General features: G+C 45.3%; 1 protein-coding gene across 25 annotated transcripts in view; it reads right to left on the reverse strand.

The window, feature by feature from the left end:
* ZMYND8 (zinc finger MYND-type containing 8) overlaps window positions 1–18841 on the reverse strand; it is a 125065-nt gene that overhangs the window by 40593 nt on the left and 65631 nt on the right. For 22 of the 25 annotated variants that reach the window (XM_019972533.2, XM_019972531.2, XM_070801813.1 and 19 more), the window contains 2 exons: window positions 18282–18763; window positions 346–486 (listed from right to left, as the gene is read on the reverse strand). In XM_019972533.2, coding sequence (XP_019828092.2) covers window positions 346–486; window positions 18282–18763 — 623 coding nt within the window. The remainder of the gene's footprint in view (window positions 1–345; window positions 487–18281; window positions 18764–18841) is intronic. The other 3 variants (XM_070801821.1, XM_070801818.1, XM_070801816.1) reach the window with 1 other exon arrangement.

Below are 18841 nucleotides of genomic sequence, written 5' to 3' on the forward strand. Positions count from 1 at the left end.
ATTTCAACAAGTCCTGAGCAATGCTCTGCCAGTTCCTTCTACTCATCTCTTCTCATCTCCATCCACTGTATCTTTTCAATATTCCGCACAGAGAAAAGAGTGGTTCAAGAACCACACACGAGGATTCCCCTGGTGGTGCAGTGGTTAAGACTCCATGCTTCTAATGCAGGGGGCACGGGTTCAACCCCTGGTCAGAGAACTAGGATCCCACATGGCCAAACACAAAGAAAATAAAATAAAAATACCAACCTTAAAAAAAAAGAACCACACACAAAAGAGGACATTTTAACTTGCAGAAACATGCACAGCTGCCACAGAAAGAAGCTTCCCAAAATTTCAACTGACCCAGGTTAAGATTCAGGATGCTTCCTGTGGTGGATGTCTTGTCCGTTTTTGTGGTGACTGGCGTTGATACTTGAGGAGAGAAAGGTTTTGGGCTGCCGGATAAACTCCCCGCTTGTCCTGTCTTGGTGGAGGCTGGTGAAGCTGAAAAAGCAGGTTACTTGTTAAAAGACAGATTTACAAATAAAGGAACATATCAAGCTTATAGGTGTGGGGCAGAGAACAGAGTACAGAAACTGTATTTGATTTCAACGAGACCCCCAAAGCACCATGGAGGGGATGAAGCGGGAAGGGCTGGCCATTTATTTCGAGCAAAGAGCTTTAACCCAATGTTAAACCCTTAAAGCCACGAAGGAAAAAGGCCACCCCAGTCATTCTATTAAACACAAAGCTCTAAGACAAATCGGCTAAGCTGCCACTGAAATTGGTTTGGCCCATTCACGGGTGTAAATCTCAAAATAAAGAGCGATTAAACCGGCCCCCACCACAGTCCAGATGCAGAGGCCAGAGCCAGGCTTACAAATGGCATGTCATCCGTTTGTGGGAGACACAGGGGCCGTGCGCTCAGCCACTGCACCTGCCCCGGGGGCCAGCTTGACCCGCTGGGGGCTCGTGGGCTTCCCATTTCAAAGGTCCTGCGACGCTGAACGAAGCCAAACTCCACGCCAGATGGAGTGAGGGAGTGTCTGGTCAATTATCTGCCTCCTCACTGGGTTTCAAACTCTTATAGGACAGAGTCATACCTATGCCCGAGTCTTTTAAAAAGAAGTTAAAATTCCCTACTTACTGCTCCCCTGAGCCCTGTCCACTGGGTAGCGGGAGGCAGGACAGAAACCAAACCATTTAACAAAACAAAGAGTTCGAATGGGCCAACCGGAACCTGCCAAGAATCTCTGAGATACCGCCCCTTTGCTGCAATGGCTCTATACTACTGGGCTGTCCTGTTACTATAAACATGGGACAGGGACTTTCCTGGTGGTCCAGTGGCTAAGACTCTGCGCTCTCAGTGCAGAGGGCCCAGGTTCTACCCCTGGTCAGGGCACTCGATCCCATGTGTCGCAACTAAAGATCCTGAATGCCACAACTAAGACTCAGAGCAGCTGAAATAAACAAACATTAAAAAAAAAAAACAAACAACGTGTGACAGGCAACCAAATGATTGTCCATCCCCTCAGACGCACAGGAAACCTCAAGAAAGCTGTGGATGGTGAGGGGTTTAGAACTGAGACATCCCGGGGACTTCACATGTGCTTAGACACGCTGGTGGTGGGTTCTTGCCTTGGTTTCTTTATCTGCCAAACAGGGATCCTCAGAGTGAGGATTTAATGGATTTAACTCTACACCAGGTTCAGCCGGTCAACCTACATGAGGCAGCCCCAGCTCCAGGGCCAAGACCTGCCAATGCTATTTTTAACACAACACAGTGGGAAAGACTCTAGACGTAGGGAGCAACGGATCCAAGCACAGATCAGGAGCCAGAAGGCGAGGTTCAAATCCCAACTCTGTGGCTGACGTACAATGTGACTTTGGGCAAGTGACTTAATGTCTTCAAATCTCCTTTCCTGATGGCTACAAGGAGGGACACTGATAATATAATACAATAGGATCAATAAAAGTACCCAACTTGGGGACTTCCCTGGTGGTCCAGTGGCTAAGACTCCATGTCCCAAGGCGGGGGGCCTGGGTTCAATCCCTGGTCAGGGAACTAGATCCCACATTCCACAACTAGGAGTTCCCGTGCTGTAACTAAAGATCCCACATGCCCCAATTAGAAGATCCTGAGTGCTGCAACTAGGAGCTGGCGCAGCCAAAGAAGTAAAGTTTTCTAAAGTCACTAAAAAAACAACCAAAAAAGCACCTAACTCATCAACTATAAGGAACAAATAAATTCATCAATTATCTAAACAGTGCCTGATCTCTATTAAGTACTATATTACCATCTGCTATTAGTATCATATTATTTCCCCATTATTTCCCCATTAACCTCCAGGGTTTTGGTTTCAATCATCTAACCTGTGATTCTTAGCCAGGAGTGACTCTGCCCTCCAAGGAGCAGTGGACAGTGTCTATAAACATTTTTGTTTGTCACAGCTGGGGAGGGAGGTGCTCTGGAATCTAGTAGGTAGAGACCAGGGATGCTGCTAAACATCCTATGATGCATAACACAGCACCCCGCCTCAGAACAAATAATTATCTTTGGCCTCAAATGTTAACAGTGCTAAGGTTGATAAATCCATACAGGGATGAAGGAGGTGTGTCTCCAGGAAACCTTCACCTTATTTGCAAATAAGATGAGGAGGCCAGAATGAGATAAGCAAATACATGCCAACTGGTGCTTAGCAAGTGCTCAATAAACATTTGACATTATCTTGAGAATTTAAATTGTTTAAAAATATAATCAGTTTTACTGGAAGGATTAAATGCCTGCCCCAGCACCTGGCAGACAACATCCTCTCAAATCATGACCCTGATTCCCACTTGTTCTCTAACTGCAGGCACTCCAACAAGCAGAAATGCTTGTCGCACAAAGAAGTAAGAATAAAGAAAGATAAAGGCATTTCAAAAGATGTAAGTAGTAAAAACAAAATCTTCAACATTAGGACTTTAAAATTATGATTATTCATTCATATACGTTGTTTCCAAAAGAGATGAGCAGTGGCTGAAAACAGCAGGGTAGTGTGCTCCCTCCGCAAGGACTAAAGTCAAGGCCTTTTTAGTTGCATTCCCTTAATTAAAAGCACACAGCGCGGGCGGCTGCGACCGGCGCACACAGCGCGGCCGAGAGGAGCTACCCCACGTCCGAGATCAGGGGCAGAAGCCGGGAGGACCCCATGCCCGAGGGGCGGCAGCCAAGAGGAGTTACCCCACGTCCGAGGTCAGGGGCAGAAGCCGGGAGGACCCCCATGCCCGAGAGGCGGCAGCCAAGAAGAGTTACCCTACGTCCGAGGTCAGGGGCAGTGGCCGAGAGTACCAGGCTGCGACGGCGCAGGAACGGCCGAGAGGAGCTACCCCACGTCCGAGATCAGGGGCGGCAGCCGGGAGGAGCTACCCCCCCGTCCAAGGTCAGGGGCGGCAGCCGAGGAGCTACCCTGCGTCCGAAGTCAGGGGCGGCAGCCCAGAGTGCCAGGCTGCAACAGCGAGGAGCAGCCGAGAGGACCTACCCCACGTCCGAGGCCAGGGGCGGCGGCGGAGAGGAGCTACCCCGCGTCTGAAGTCAGGGGCGGCGGTGGAGAGTGCCAGGCTGCAATAGCGCAGGAGCAGCCGAGAGGACCTACCCCACGTCCGACGCCAGGGGCGGCGGCGGGGAGGAGCTACCCCAGGTCGAGCGGTGGCTGCGCCGGCGCAGGAGGGCCTAGAGGAGCTATTCCACGTTCCAGGTCAGGAGGGGCGGCGGTGAGGAGATACCCCTCCTCCAAGGTAAGGAACAGCGGCTGCACTTTGCTGGAGCAGCCCTGAAGAGATACCCCACGTCCAAGGTAGGAGAAACCCAAGTAAGACGGTAGGTGTTGCAAGAGGGCATCAGAGGGCAGAAACCATACTCACAGAAAACTAGTCAATCTAATCACACTAGGACCACAGCCTTATCTAACTCAATGAAACTAAGCCACGCCCGTGGGGCCACCCAAGACAGGCGGGTCATGGTGGAGAGGTCTGACAGAATGTGGTCCACTGGACAAGGGATTGCCTTGAGAACCCCATGAACAGTATGAAAAGGCAAAATGATAGGATACTGAAAGAGGAATTCCCCAGGTCAGCAGGTGCTCAATATGCTACTGGAGATCAGTGGAGAAATAACTCCAGAAAGAATGAAGGGATGGAGCCAAAGCAAAAACAATACCCAGCTGTGGATGTGACTGGTGATAGAAGCAAGGTCCGATGCTGTAAAAAGCAATATTGCATAGGAACCTGGGATGTCAGGTCCATGAATCAAGGCAAATTGGAAGTGGTCAAACGAGATGGCAAGAGTGAATGTCAACATTCTACGAATCAGCGAACTGAAATGGACTGGAATGGGTGAATTTAACTCAGATGACCATTATATCTACTACTGTGGGCAGGAATCCCTCAGAAGAAATGGAGTAGCCATCATGATCAACAAAAGAGTCCAAAATGCAGTACTTGGATGCAATCTCAAAAATGACAGAATGCTCTCTGTTCGTTTCCAAGGCAAACCATTCAGTATCACAGTAATCCAAGTCTATGCCCCAACCAGTAACGCTGAAGAAGCTGAAGTTGAACGGTTCTATGAAGACCTTTTATAACTAACACCCAAAAAAGACATCCTTTTCATTATAGGGGACTGGAATGCAAAAGTGGGAAGTCAAGAAACACCTGTAGTAACAGGCAAATTTGGCCTTGGAATACGGAATGAAGCAGGGCAAAGACTAATAGAGTTTTGCCAAGAAAATGCACTGGTCATAGCAAACACCCTCTTCCAACAACACAAGAGAAGACTCTACACATGGACATCACCAGATGGTCAACACCGAAATCAGATTGATTATATTCTTTGCAGCGAAAGATGGAGAAGCTCTATACAGTCAACAAAAACAAGACCAGGAGCTGACTGTGGCTCAGATCATGAACTCCTTATTGCCAAATTCAGACTGAAATTGAAGAAAGTAGGGAAAACCAGTAGACCATTCAGGTATGACTTAAATCAAATCCCTTATGATTATACAGTGGAAGTGAGAAATAGATTTAAGGGACTAGATCTGATAGACAGAGTGCCTGATGAACTATGGACGGAGGTTCGTGACACTGTACAGGAAACAGGGATCAAGACCATTCCATCAAGATCATGGAAAAGAAATGCAAAAAAGCAAAATGGCTGTCTGAGGAGGCCTTACAAATAGCTGTGAAAAGAAGAGAAGTGAAAAGCAAAGGAGAAAAGGAAAGATATAAGCATCTGAATGCAGAGTTCCAAAGAATAGCAAGAAGAGATAAGAAAGCCTTCCTCAGTGATCAATGCAAAACAACAGAATGGGAAAGACTAGAGATCTCTTCAAGAAAATTAAGAGATACCAAGGGAACATTTCATGCAAAGATGGGCTCGATAAAGGACAGGAATGGTATGGACCTAACAGAAGCAGAAGATATTAAGAAGAGGTGGCAAGAATACAAAGAGGAACTGTACAAAAAAGATCTTTACGACCAAGATGATCACGGTGGTGTGATCACTCACTTAGAGCCAGACATCCTGGAATGTGAAGTCAAGTGGGCCTTAGAAAGCATCACTACGAACAAAGCTAGTGGAGGTGATGGAATTCCAGTGGAGCTATTTCAGATCCTGAAAGATGATGCTGTGAAAGTGCTGCACTCAATATGCCAGCAAATTTGGAAAACTCAGCAGTGGCCACAGGACTGGAAAAGGTCAGTTTTCATTCCAATCCCAAAGAAAGGCAATGCCAAAGAATGCTCAAGCTACCGCACAGTTGCACTCATTTCACACGCTACTAAAGTAATGCTCAAAATTCTCCAAGCCAGGCTTCAGCAATACGTGAACCGTGAACTTCCAGATGTTCAAGCTGGTTTTAGAAAAGGCAGAGGAACCAGAGATCAAAGTGCCAACATCCGCTGGATCATGGAAAAAGCAAGAGAGTTCCAGAAAAACATTTATTTCTGCTTTATTGACTATGCCAATGCCTTTGACTGTGTGGATCACAATAAACTGTGGAAAATTCTGAAAGAGATGGGAATACCAGACCACCTGACCTGCCTCTTGAGAAACCTATATGCAGGTCAGGAAGCAACAGTTCAAACTGGACATGGAACAACAGACTGGTTCCAAATAGGAAAAGGAGTACATTAGGGCTGTATATTGTCACCCTGCTTATTTAACTTCTATGAAGAGTACATCATGGGAAACACTGGGCTGGAAGAAGCACAAGCTGGAACCAAGATTGCCTGGAGAAATATCAATAACCTCAGATATGCAGATGACACCACCATTATGGCACAAAGTGAAGAGGAACTAAAAAGCCTCTTGATGAAAATGAAAGTAGAGAGTGAATAAGTTGGCTTAAAGCTCAACATTCAGAAAACGAAGATCATGGCATCTGGTCCCATCACTTCATGGGAAATAGAAGGGGAAACAGTGGAAACAGTGTCAGACTTTATTTTTCTGGGCTCCAAAATCACTGCAGATGGTGACTGCAGCCATGAAATTAAAAGACACTTTCTCCTTGAAAGGAAAGTTATGACCAACCTAGATAGCATATTCAAAAGCAGAGACATTACTTTGCCAACAAAAGTCCATCTAGTCAAGGCTATGGTTTTTCCAGTGGTCATGTATGGATGTGAGAGTTGGACTGTGAAGAAAGCTGAGCGCCGAAGAATTGATGCTTTTGAACTGTGTTGTTGGAGAATACTCTTGAGAGTCCCTTGGACTGCAAGGAGATCCAACCAGTCCATTCTGAAGGAGATCAGCCCTGGGATTTCTTTGGAGGGAATGATGCTAAAGCTGAAACTCCAGTACTTTGGCCACCTCATGCGAAGGGTTGACTCATTGGAAAAGACTCTGATGCTGGGAGGAATTAGGGGTAGGAGAAGAAGGGGACGACAGAGGATGAGATGGCTGGATGGCATCACTGACTCGACGGACCTGAGTCTGAGTGAACTCCGGGAGTTGGTGATGGACAGGGAGGCCTGGCGTGCTGCGATTCATGGGGTGGCGAAGAGTCGGACACGACTGAGCGACTGAACTGAACTTAACTGAAGTAAACGAGGGAGCCATGAGGTCTCAAGAGAGGGTCTTAACACACTCCAGAAGTTCTGCTTCTGGCTGCAGGCAACTCTGACGAGGAACTCTAACCCCAGAGGGTAGTAGGAACCAAAAGCCTGCAAAAGTGTGGGGTCACACAGAGAACTCAAGCAAGTAGAGTCCATATTTCCTTTCTTAACAGATCAAGTTACAAAAGTAAGAAGAAGCAGCCGGCAGGCAATCTAGCAGAGCCCTCCCCGACTGAGAGCCTGCTGCAGGGAATTTGCCAGAAACACAGGAGTCATTAGTTTTATAATTGTGTGTGTGTGTGTGTATATATATACGTGTGTGTGTGTCTGTGTATATATTCACAGAGTTAAAAAAATAATTATTGGAAAAATGAGCCTTTAATTTCAGAAAGTTTCCTTTGTTAATACAACTTAAGTATTGAAGGTTTAAGAAACATGTCTAAACCATGCCTCACCCAACCTTCAGCGAGGCCTCTGCACACCACTTCGAAAATATAGCCAAATCTCCCCACTTATCTCCACCCCCATCTCCAGGGCTATCACCTTAGTCCGTGAATTCTGAACAGGGGTAATGTGGGCCCCCAAAATAGATCTTAGGGCCTGAAAAAAATCTTACTCTTTATATATATAAAGCCCATTCACAGTATGTAATGGGACATATAATACTTTCAAATTTCATGAGGGTCCACTCCTAGATATAGAGCCCAAAGAACTGAAAACTTGCACTCAAACAACGCCTCAAGGCAGCCCTATTCAGCCCAAAGATGGAAACAACCCAAACACCCATCAACAGAAAAGCCATGGTGCAAAAGAATGAAGTTCGGATGCGCGCTGCAATGTGGGTGAAAACATCGTATGACATCAGAGGACCCAGACACAAAGGCCCCGTTTTACAGGATTTCACTAAAATGAAATATCCGGAATGGGCACATTCAAATAGAATGCAGCCTGGTGGCTGGCGGGGCTAGGCTCAGAGGATGGGGTGGGGGAGGCGGAGGGATGAGGAGGGGCGGCTTGGTAGACACAGGATTTGATTCTGCAGTGACAGAAAAGTTTTGGATGAGGTAACAGCGGTGAATGCACAGTATCACACAATGTGGTGACTGCACTAAATACCGTTGAATTGTTGGCTTTTAAATGATCGATCTTCTGTTATGTGATTCTCACCTCCACTTAAAAAATTCACAGGAGAACGATTAGGAAGAAAGTGTCAAAAAAGGCTCCTTAGGGGGTGATAATCAATGGAAAAAAAAAAAAAAGGTTGGGAAACACTGCCCTTACCTACCATTTCCACAGAGACCCTGTAAAAGCTTCGCACTGGTCCCCCAACTGCCTGCCACAGCACCCCTCTCCCGGGGCACCTCCACCTAGCAGCTGTGAGCCACCTAAAACAAGGAAAGGGAGCACTCAGGGGCGTCCTGCCGGCCAGCATAAAATCCAAGGACCTTTCCTCGTCTCTTTCTGCAATCTCCAGCCACGTGGCCTTTTGTGCTTAGCCCTTCCAAGATCAAGTCTGCTCCTACCTCAAACCTTTACACTTGGAATTTCCCAGGAAAGACACCCTCCCCACTACCCACCACTCCCACTCAGATCCTCCGGCTGGCAGTCCTCTACATCTGGGTCCAACACCATCCCTTTGAAGCCCTCCCTGCTGGCCCCACCTAAGGTGGCCCCAGTGCCCCTCCTGCCTTGAGAATGCCAACTCCACAAGCACAGTCTCCTTGCCGGCCTCTGACACTGCCAGGCACCGGAGATGACAGAATGAGTCGATATGCGAGATGATTAATTGAAGAATCAGGTCTCCATTTCTCTTCTCATGACTGTGGTCACAATAAGTAATAAAGAAATGATAATGACGATCAAAATGAAACCTCTCTCATACGCAGGTGCCAATGTACACCATCTCCTTGACATTCTGCAGCGTTGTGAGTGATTAAGCGGCCAAGGAAGAAACATGGATAAGCAGCCCACAGAAGAAAATACAAAAGCTCAAGAAGCACATTTAGAGAGAAACTTGAGTTGGATATAAATAAAGGTAAACTCAGCTAACAGGCACAGAGATAAATAGATACAGTCTGTCTATTTATAGGCTCTATCCTACAGCCTCTTCATCTGCATGGTACGCTTGGTACAAAAAATAACAACTTGGGCCTTCCCTGGTGTGGAGTCCAGGGACTCTCTGTTCCCAGTGAGGGGGCCTGGGTTTGACCCCTGGTCAGCCTACTAGATCCCACATGCCTCAACTAAGAGTTCGCATATGGCAATTAAAAAAAACCCCGCATGCCACAACAAAGACTGAAGGTCTAGCGTGCTGCAACTAAACCCTGACGCAGTCAAATAAATAAATATTTTTAAAAATAAAAATGAAACATACAGGGCATACAGGGAATTCCCTGGCAGCCCAGTGGTGCAGACTCTGCATTTTCATTGCCAAGGGCCTGGGTTGGACCACAAGTCACACAGTACAGCCAAAAAATAACAAGTGTGGAAAAAAGAGAGAGGTAAAATCAAGTGTACAGAAATGCCCCCATATGTGTAAATACTTTCCAAAAGCAGTCCCACATCCTTAAATGAATGCATACTTTTTTTTTCCTATCAGCACATTCTATAGCCATAGAAACTTTGGAGAAAAACTGGAGCCCAGAATTCAAAGATTAACAACAAAAAAAAACCTTTACCTTTTCTTATATACCTTTCTGACCTGCTCTAATATTGCCTGGGTTTCCATTTTGTTTTAATTCTAACCATGTGCGTTTGGTCGTTTCATCATTTTTTAAAAATAAAGTCAACTAGAGGCATTTAGATTATGGACCATTTTGCTCTTTTTAAAATGCTTTTACTATGGTTTTCTTGTGGGGGAGAAGCATTAAAACGGGTGCAAAAATATATTTATTAATATAAAAAATGTAAGGAAGTGAGAGGAATTCTGTATGATTCCAGTAACATTCAATAGATATGTTCTTGAAGACTTTTATTCATGACCATCTAGAGAAACATGTAAAATACTAAGCTGGCCAACACACCTTCAGCACTGGGGGTTAGAAAGTGAGCAAGGACTCTCTCCCTCTCTCTATATATATATATTTATATACAGTTGACATTAAGAAAACAAGTTGATGTATCTGTTTAAAACATCTGCATTCGTATGATTTCATAAAACATGAGAAATGCTGTTGATGTTTAGCCACTAAGTTGTGTCCAACTCTTTTCAACCCCATGGACTGCAGCCCTCCAGAGTCCTCTGTCCATGGGATTTCCCAGGCAAAGGATACTGGAGTGGGTTGCCATTTCCTTCTCCAGGGCATCTTCCTGACCCAGGGATAAAATCTGTGTCTCCTGCATTGGCAGGCAGATTCTTTACCACTGATCCACCAGAGAAGCCCAATAATAAGTGCATGCAAATAAAATGATGTTAAAGACACAATGCCAAATTGAAAGACGCAAAAAGTTCAGTATGATCCCATTCTATCACGCACACAAAAATAATTTTTATTACTGTCATCATCAACATGATAAAAATCTGAAGGACCACCCAATTCTTAGTAGCTGTCACCTCTCAGGATGGAATAATGGACTATTTATTCTACAATGTTAAAATTTCAAAGGAATATTTTATATTCAGGGGGAAATGATGAAATATAAATATTGAAGAGATTCAAACCTGAAGGCTGAGCAAAGTTTTATTGGTGCTGAAAATCAAAAGCATGGTACCTACATCTATGATTCCCGATGAGGACTGGAGAGATGACCATGTGTGACAATGTCTGGAGAGGTTCTGACCACGGCAGGGGTGCAGACTGGCATCAAATGGGTGGAGGGATGCTGCAGGGCACAGGACAGCCCCACCCAAATCCCAAAATGTCAGTAGTGCTGGGGTTGAGAAACCCTGTTTTAAATCACTCTAGACATTTTCAAAAGCAGAAAGACATTTGGAAATGCTCGTTTCAATTATGCCTTCAAATGGATGCCAATCCTTTTATAAAGCCATAAATCTTGCCCAAAGGAAGACCTAATTGCCTTTGAAGTCACAAATAATTTAATCAGATAATCTACTTTGATGTACAATTCACGAGTGCCGGCTAAAACACATCATTTATTATCTACATTTACAAAACCCCCAGCCTGTGCTAAGTGCCCTTCTGACTACATGAAATATAAGTTGCAGAATTAAATTAGAAAAAAGGGGCCCTTTCCTCCCACGCACCCCAGCACTCTGGGTGGGGTAGCCTGTGGAGGAGTCATGATTCATGCTTCAGCTCCTCTACTTACAGAACTTTGGAAGCAACCTATACATTCAAAGGGCTGCTGGCATCTTGCACCACTCTTGGTGGCTTGTACAAAGGACCTATATAGCACAGAATCACTGGACGATCAGTACAGGACAGAAATGCTGCTCTAAATGGTTATTTAGTAACATGGAAAAGCAGTCAGAACACAGTTTTATTTTTCTCAGATCAGCTTTAGTCGCTCTGTCGTGTCCCACTCTTTGGGGCCCCATGGGCTGTGGCTCGCCAGGCCCCTCTGTCCATTGAATTTTCCAGGCAAGAATACCAGAGTGGGCAGCCATTCCCTTCTCCAGGGGATCTTTCCAACCCAGGGATCGAACTAGGGTATCCCACATTGCAGGCAGATTCTTCACCACCTGAGCCAGCAGGGGAGCCCATTCAGAATACAAGGCTAAGTTAAATAGGTCTACACGAAAGAGGTGGTCCACGAAGCAAACAGTTCATGGACGCATTTGATGCAGCCTGTAGTTTTTTTCACTTATCTTGGTTTGTAAGATCCCACAGCATGTGCGATCTTAGTACCCCAACAAGGATTGAACCATGCCCCCTGTATTGGGAGAGCAGAGTCTTAGATCATTAGACCACCAGGGAAGTCCTTCTGAGCTATTTTTAAAAATGGGAGATAACGTGTAAAAGCTGGGGTAGTCTGTATTTTAAAAAATATTTGGGATTTCTCTTGAACAGCACAGAAATGTGGCAACACTGAGCCAACCTTCCCACTTGGCTAGAACCAGCAAGGGGAGAGGGCCGCCAGTGACTTTAAAAAAGCACAGGTCTCTAGCTCAGCGCACACATACAGAAGAGTCAGTACTGCTTTGAGAAGCGTTACAGACACAGGCACCCATGAGTAGTTAAATGGTCGTGAAGACAAGCAGATTTCTGCTTCAGTTCAGTCCCTGTCACTTCCAATCCTCGCTTATTTCTGTATCTGCCTGATCCCCCAAAGTGCTTGAGTTTTCAACTTGGCGTATGATTGTGTCAACCAACATAGAAAAAAAGCTCAGGATGGGGAATTCCCTGGAAGTCCAGTGCTTAGGACTCCTCATATTCACTGCCAAGGTTCGATCCCTGGTTGAGGAACTAGGATCCAGCATGCCGTGTGCCAAAAAAGAAAAAGTTCAGGGAACAATCTCTAAGGGCTGACTGTGGAAGGTGGGATTATCACTGACTTTAGTTTTTGTAACTAACCATTGGTTTATGACAAATACGTATTGATTTCACAGGGCAAAGTGTATACGAAACCATCTTCCTTTTTCCCTGGAGTAACCCATGTGGAGCTGCGAGACCAAAGAACTACCATTAGCCCAGAGGCTGGTGAAAGCCAGGGCCTAGGATTCTTACCCTAATACATATTAATTGTAATTTTATATGTATAATTTCAATATGCATATAAAATGCAACAGGATCCTGCAAGCAAAATACTGGCAAGGCATCAATTCTGGCCAGGAGGTCTAGATAGAGGAAGCAGACAAAGCATGGAGAATATAAACTACTCTGACCCGTAACATGACAAGATTCCAGGAGTGAACAGCTTCTGGCTGACCGAAGTGCTCCTCGAAGACTAAAACCAGCCCTGAGGATTACAGACACAAGATTCTGAGCTCCTCAATGCCCTAAACAAAAGGAGGGTTTCTAAACTCTCATGGAATTTTTATCTAATAACTTATTTCAATGTGTACGTTTATGCTGCAGACTGTCAATTTTTCCCTGCTGAAACAAAGAAGGTTTTGCAATCCTATGACAAGCTACTATTTTAATACAATGTTAGATAAAACACAGTCTTGTCTCACTTATATTCTCAATGATTGTGTGGGGGCATTTCAACAAATATCCCATGTCTTCTTCCACTAAATGCTATTATCACTGCCAACAGCAGAGGGCAGTGGCATGCAGGGCAAAGAAAGCCAGTCTCAGAATCTGGCTGTGGAACTCCCTCATTCTTCTGAGGCCTCAACCTGCCTTCTGTAAAAGGAGGAGAGTGACTCAGAGTCTCTCTTCTCTTAGTTGGCACCACATATTGGCAAACCAACCCATGTTGCCTGCAAGCTAAGAAGGGTGCTGTTCTTGTTTCATCACCAAGTCGTGTCCAACTCTTTTTGACCCCATGGACTGTAGCTCGCCAGGCTCCTCTGTCCATGGGATTTCTCAGGCAAGAATACTGGAGTGGGTAGCCATTTCCTTCTCCTGGGGATCTTCCCGACCCAGGGATCGAACCTGTGTGTCCTGCATTGGCGGGCAGATTCATTACTGCTGAGTCACTTGGGAAGCCAAGAGGGGTATTTACCACTTTTAAGTGGTTTAGGGGAGAAAAAAAGGATTCATAGCTCCTGAAAACATAACAATCATATAGAATTCAAATTTCAGTATCCCAGTCACATACTTACTGCCTATGGCTATTTTAGTAACACAAACAAGGTGTTGAATAATTGCAGAGTTGTGACAAGAGACCTACAAAGCCTAAAATATTTACCATTTGGCTCCAGAAAGGGGACAGTTTCTAAAACTAAAAAGATTTTTAATAAATACCTTCTCTTCCTACACTACTCACTGGCTGCCTAACTAATGATCAGCAAAATAACTCAGACACATACTAGCAAACAGATTATGTTTCGTGAAACAGATTTTAAATTCTACTGAAATGGGGCATCTGCTAACTCACCATCTCAAAAGTCACTCAAATAATGAGAAACTTTGTCAGGAATTCTGGCATCATTTCAACCTCTGCCCCTCTCGAGGGATGAGAGAAGTTTAAGTAAACCCACAATATGTGTTCCTCATACTCCTCTCAACTGTGTTTCCTGAAATATGGTGTAAAAACATCCACAGTGGTTCACGGACCAACATGTTTTACTTTACAAGCTATGTGCTAATTTCATGTACATTAGGGGGGAAAAAAAAAAAAACAAGCAATTTAAACACATGAGCTTGTGTATTTTATTTAGCTTTACATGAAGCTAAATTGTGGATCTAATATGTAAGAATGTAATAAAACAGGTGGTATGCACACTATAAACAAAAAAATCATGGGTGATAAAAAGTTCAGTTCAGTTCAGTTGCTCAGTCGTGTCCGACTCTTTGCGACCCCATGAATCGCAGCACACCAGGCCTCCCTGTCCATCACCAACTCCTGGAGTTCACCCAAACTCATGTGCATCGAGTCAGTGATGCCATCCACCCATCTCATCCTCTGTCGTCCCCTGCTCCTCCTGCCCCCAATCCCTCCCAGCATCAGGGTCTTTTTCAATGAGTCAACTCTGTGCATGAAGTGGCCAAAGTATTGGAGTTTCAGCCTCAGTATCAGTCCTTCCAACGAACACCCAGGACTGGTCTCCTTAAGGATGGACTGGTTGGATCTCCTTGCAGTCCAAGGGACTCTCAAGAGTCTTCTCCAACACCACAGTTCAAAAGCATCAAGATGGACGGACGTACGTGACATTGTACAGGACACAGGGATCAAGACCATCCCCATGGAAAAGAAATGCAAAAAAGCAAAATGGCTGTCTGAGGAGGCCTTACAAATAGCTGTGAAAAGAAGAGAAACGAAAAGCAAAGGAGAAAAGGAAAGATGTTCCCATTTGAATGCAGAGCTCCAAAGAATAGCAAGGAGAGATAAGAAAGCCTTCCTCAGTGATCAATGCAAAGAAATAGACGAAAACAATAGAATGGAAAAGACTAGAGATCTCTTCAAGAAAATTAGAGATACAAAGGGAACATTTCATGCAAAGATGGACTCGATAAAGGACAGAAATGGTATGGACCTAACAGAAGCAGAAGATGTTAAGAAAAGATGGCAAGAATACACAGAAGAACTGTACAAAAAAGAGCTTCATGACCCAGATAATCACGATGGTGTGATCACTCACCTAGAGCCAGACATCCTGGAATGTGAAGTCAAGTGGGCCTTACAAGCATCACTACGAACAAAGCTAGTGGAGGTGATGGAATTCCAGTTGAGCTATTCCAAATCCTGAAAGATGATGCTGTGAACATGCTGCACTCAATATGCCAGCAAATTTGGAAAACTCAGCAGTCGCCACAGGACTGGAAAAGGTCAGTTTTCATTCCAATCCCAAAGAAAGGCAATGCCAAAGAATGCTCAAACAACCACACAATTGCACTCATCTCACATGCTAGTAAAATAATGCTCAAAATTCTCCAAGCCAGGCTTCAGCAATACATGAACCATGAACTTCCAGATGTTCAAGCTGGTTTTAGAAAAGGCAGAGGAACCAGAGATCAAAGTGCCAACATCCTCTGGATCATGGAAAAAGCAAGAGAGTTCCAGAAAAACATCTATTTCTGCTTTATGACTATGCCAAAGCCTTTGACTGTGTGGATCACAATAAACTGTGGAAAATTCTGAAAGAGATGAGAATACCAGACCACCTGACCTGCCTCTTGAGAAACCTGTATTCAGGTCAGAAAGCAACATTTAGAACTGGACATGGAACAACAGACTGGTTCCAAATAGGAAAAGGAGTACATCAGGGCTGTATATTGTCACCCTGCTTATTTAACTTATATGTAGAGCACATCATGAGAAATGTTGGGCTGGAAGAAGCACAAGCCGGAATCAAGATTGCCAGGAGAAATATCAATAACTTCAGATATGAAAAGTTCAGGCAACAGTGATTCATGGGATTGCTGCCCATTAAAACAGTTTCTCAAGCAGTAGGATTTCAATAGGAACTCAGAGGCTGAGGAGCTTGTGTGGTTATACACCATATGTTGTTAACTTGGCTTAAATGAAATCATGTCATAGAATAAAAGTAAGCCTTTAAGGACTCTGGTCAGAAACAAGGGGGCAAAGGGCAAGCTTTTCTCTGAAGCTATGTCAACAGAAGTTATGTCATCCCAGAACAAAGCTCTTAACTCAACCTTGAATCCGTCAACCACGTGGCTGGATCAGAACCTACTGCGGCCTTTACTCTGAAGAATCAAAAGCCGCTGGTGATGAACTCTGCTCCACCTAGAGCCATTCAGAGCAGCTACAAGCAGTACTTGAAAATAAGCAGCTACCCAGAAAGAAGCCACAGCGTGAACCAAAATGAGTGGAAATCTTCTGAGTTCCCCATTGACTAAGGCTTCATCATTTATCTTCTGGGGATATTGATGTTCTCTTAACCGATGCCTGCTCCTCTTTTTGGGGGGCGGGAGGGGGGTGCCATGCAGCTTGTGGAATCTTAGTTCCCCAACAAGGGATCGAACCCAGGCCCCAGCAGGAAGACCTTGCAGTCCTAACCACTGGACCACCAGGAAATTCCTGATGCCTGCTCCCTAAAGAGTTCTCCGTGAAGGAAAGAAGGGAAAGAGGAAAGGAGGGAGGTAGGAAGAGGGCTGATCTGAAAGGCTATCCAAGGGTAATTCTCTGGCCAGAAGTCTAAATACTGGTGGTTCAACCTGTGGATGTGCTTTATTCATTCTGGCAAATATCTTAAGACAGTTTGAGCTGCACTTTCATAACTGGAGAGTCTACATAAAAACGCAGATTCCCCATTTCTCTGTAAGAATGTTAAAACGTGAAAACCCTAAGTCCACACTTCTGGGCAGCAACCATGGGCTGAAACCCTTGAGAATGGGGCATGTGCCTGAGGTTCACCAACAGTCTCCTCAGCCCAGAGCCTGCAGGCTGCCTGCGTCCATCATCACGTTCAGTGTAAAGCTTTGTTTTTTTACCTATGCCTCTCAGAGAACAAGAAAGAGCAAACAGTAAAGGCCCCGTTTCAAGAAAAATGACAGTAAACCCATTTCCTTGAGGAAACCATAAAGTTCTCACAGGGTTTTTTTTTTTTTAATATTTATTTATTTCGCTGCACCAGGTCTCAGTTGCGGCATGTGGGATCTAGTTCCCTGACCAGGGATCAAACCTGGGTCCCCTGCATTGGGAGCTCAGAGTCCCAGCCAGTGGACCACCTGGGAAGCCCCCTCATAGGTTTTTAACATGCAACTGAATTATGTCTGGATAGAAAAGAATTCAATTTAAGTCATCCTGGCTTTTGTAACTCAGCCAGCACCCCTCCTTTGCAACACCTCTCCGGATCCGTATCAGCACGGAATGAGTGACTACCAGAATAAATAATAGAGCAGCCAACATTTTTGTAGCACTTATTATCTTAGGTACTACTCTAAACCCCTTATGTATATCGGCTCATTAATCCTCACAAGAAACACTGAGGCAGGGCCTATCATTATGGCTGTGTTACAGGAGAGGAAACCAAGGCATGGGAGGGTGAGGCACCTTGCCTAAAGCCACAGAGCTAGTAAATGACAGAGCTGGGACCTGATCCGAGACCAGCATCCTCCTCCTTCACCTCTGCTACAGCAGCCAGGCTGCAAGATGCAACATGACTGTTAACCCGAGTGGGGCGCGGGGAGGAGTGGACTGGGACCATTCAAGGAGTGGGAGTCCTCTGCTCTCTCTGGGGAGAGAATATTCTTGTTTCCCTTACATGTTACTCTAATATTTGAGCCTTCAGTAATGCGAGTATCTGGTTTTGATAGAAAAATACTGTTTCCATTAAAATAAAATTCTTGAGAAAGAAAAAAACGATTGCAGGAAGTTGTGATTCATCTCCGAGGCATTTGAACCGAACTCTGAAGGATTTTTGGCCACCTCTGCCCACTTCTAGGAATGACCTCCAGCTGGCCTTTGGGGAACGCTTTTCTCATTTGTGGGGCCGTGCTGCAGTCCACGGGGTCACAAAGGGGCAGACACGACGTAGCGACTGAACGACGACAGCAAGAATCCCAGTGGGTTTACGCACTTAAAATTTAAAATCGGCTCCACTGGGATGAGATCCCCCTACCCAGCTCCCTCTGACTCCGTGATGCTCACCAGGTAGTCAGGGCCAGACAGGTGTCCCCCAGATGAGAACCCCTGTGTCGCAGGGACCCCCTGCACCCTCTCTCCCCGGGGCTGACCTGTGCTCTTGTCCAGGAAGTCCATGGACTCTTCACTGGCACTGAAGTGGCTGGATGTGGCCTTCTTCTCAGCATCCTGCTCCACATCGGAGCCCGTGTGCACGGAGGAGTTTGTACTCATGGGGGAGCGCGGCATGTCGGACAAGGAGATCCTGCGGCCTGCGCCCCCGCTCAGCATCGGCTTGCTCATCAGGATCTTGGGCGACGCCGTCATGTCAAAGCTGAGCTTGACCTTCTCCTGCTTGTCCATCTTGGCGGCACCAGCACCGGGGTTGGAGGGGTCGAGCAGCATTTGGTACTGGCTGTTGGGCGTGTAGGGTGTCCTGAATGGAGAGTAATTAAAAACCCCAAACTTCCGGCGGATATTCTCCACGTAAACCTCCATCTCTTGCATTGCACTGTTGAAGATGCTTTTAGTCTTTTTCACAGAAAAAGGAATTTCTTTAGACATGAGGTAGCAATTATTTATTGGAACCCAGGCCCTGGGAGCACAAAAGAGAAAGGGAGTTTAAATCAGCCTTGGTCATTCCCAAGATTTTTAAGTTTTTTTTTTTTTTTTT

This window comes from Bos indicus, chromosome 13 (assembly GCF_029378745.1).
Source record: "Bos indicus isolate NIAB-ARS_2022 breed Sahiwal x Tharparkar chromosome 13, NIAB-ARS_B.indTharparkar_mat_pri_1.0, whole genome shotgun sequence".
Classification (NCBI taxonomy): Eukaryota; Metazoa; Chordata; class Mammalia; order Artiodactyla; family Bovidae; genus Bos; species Bos indicus.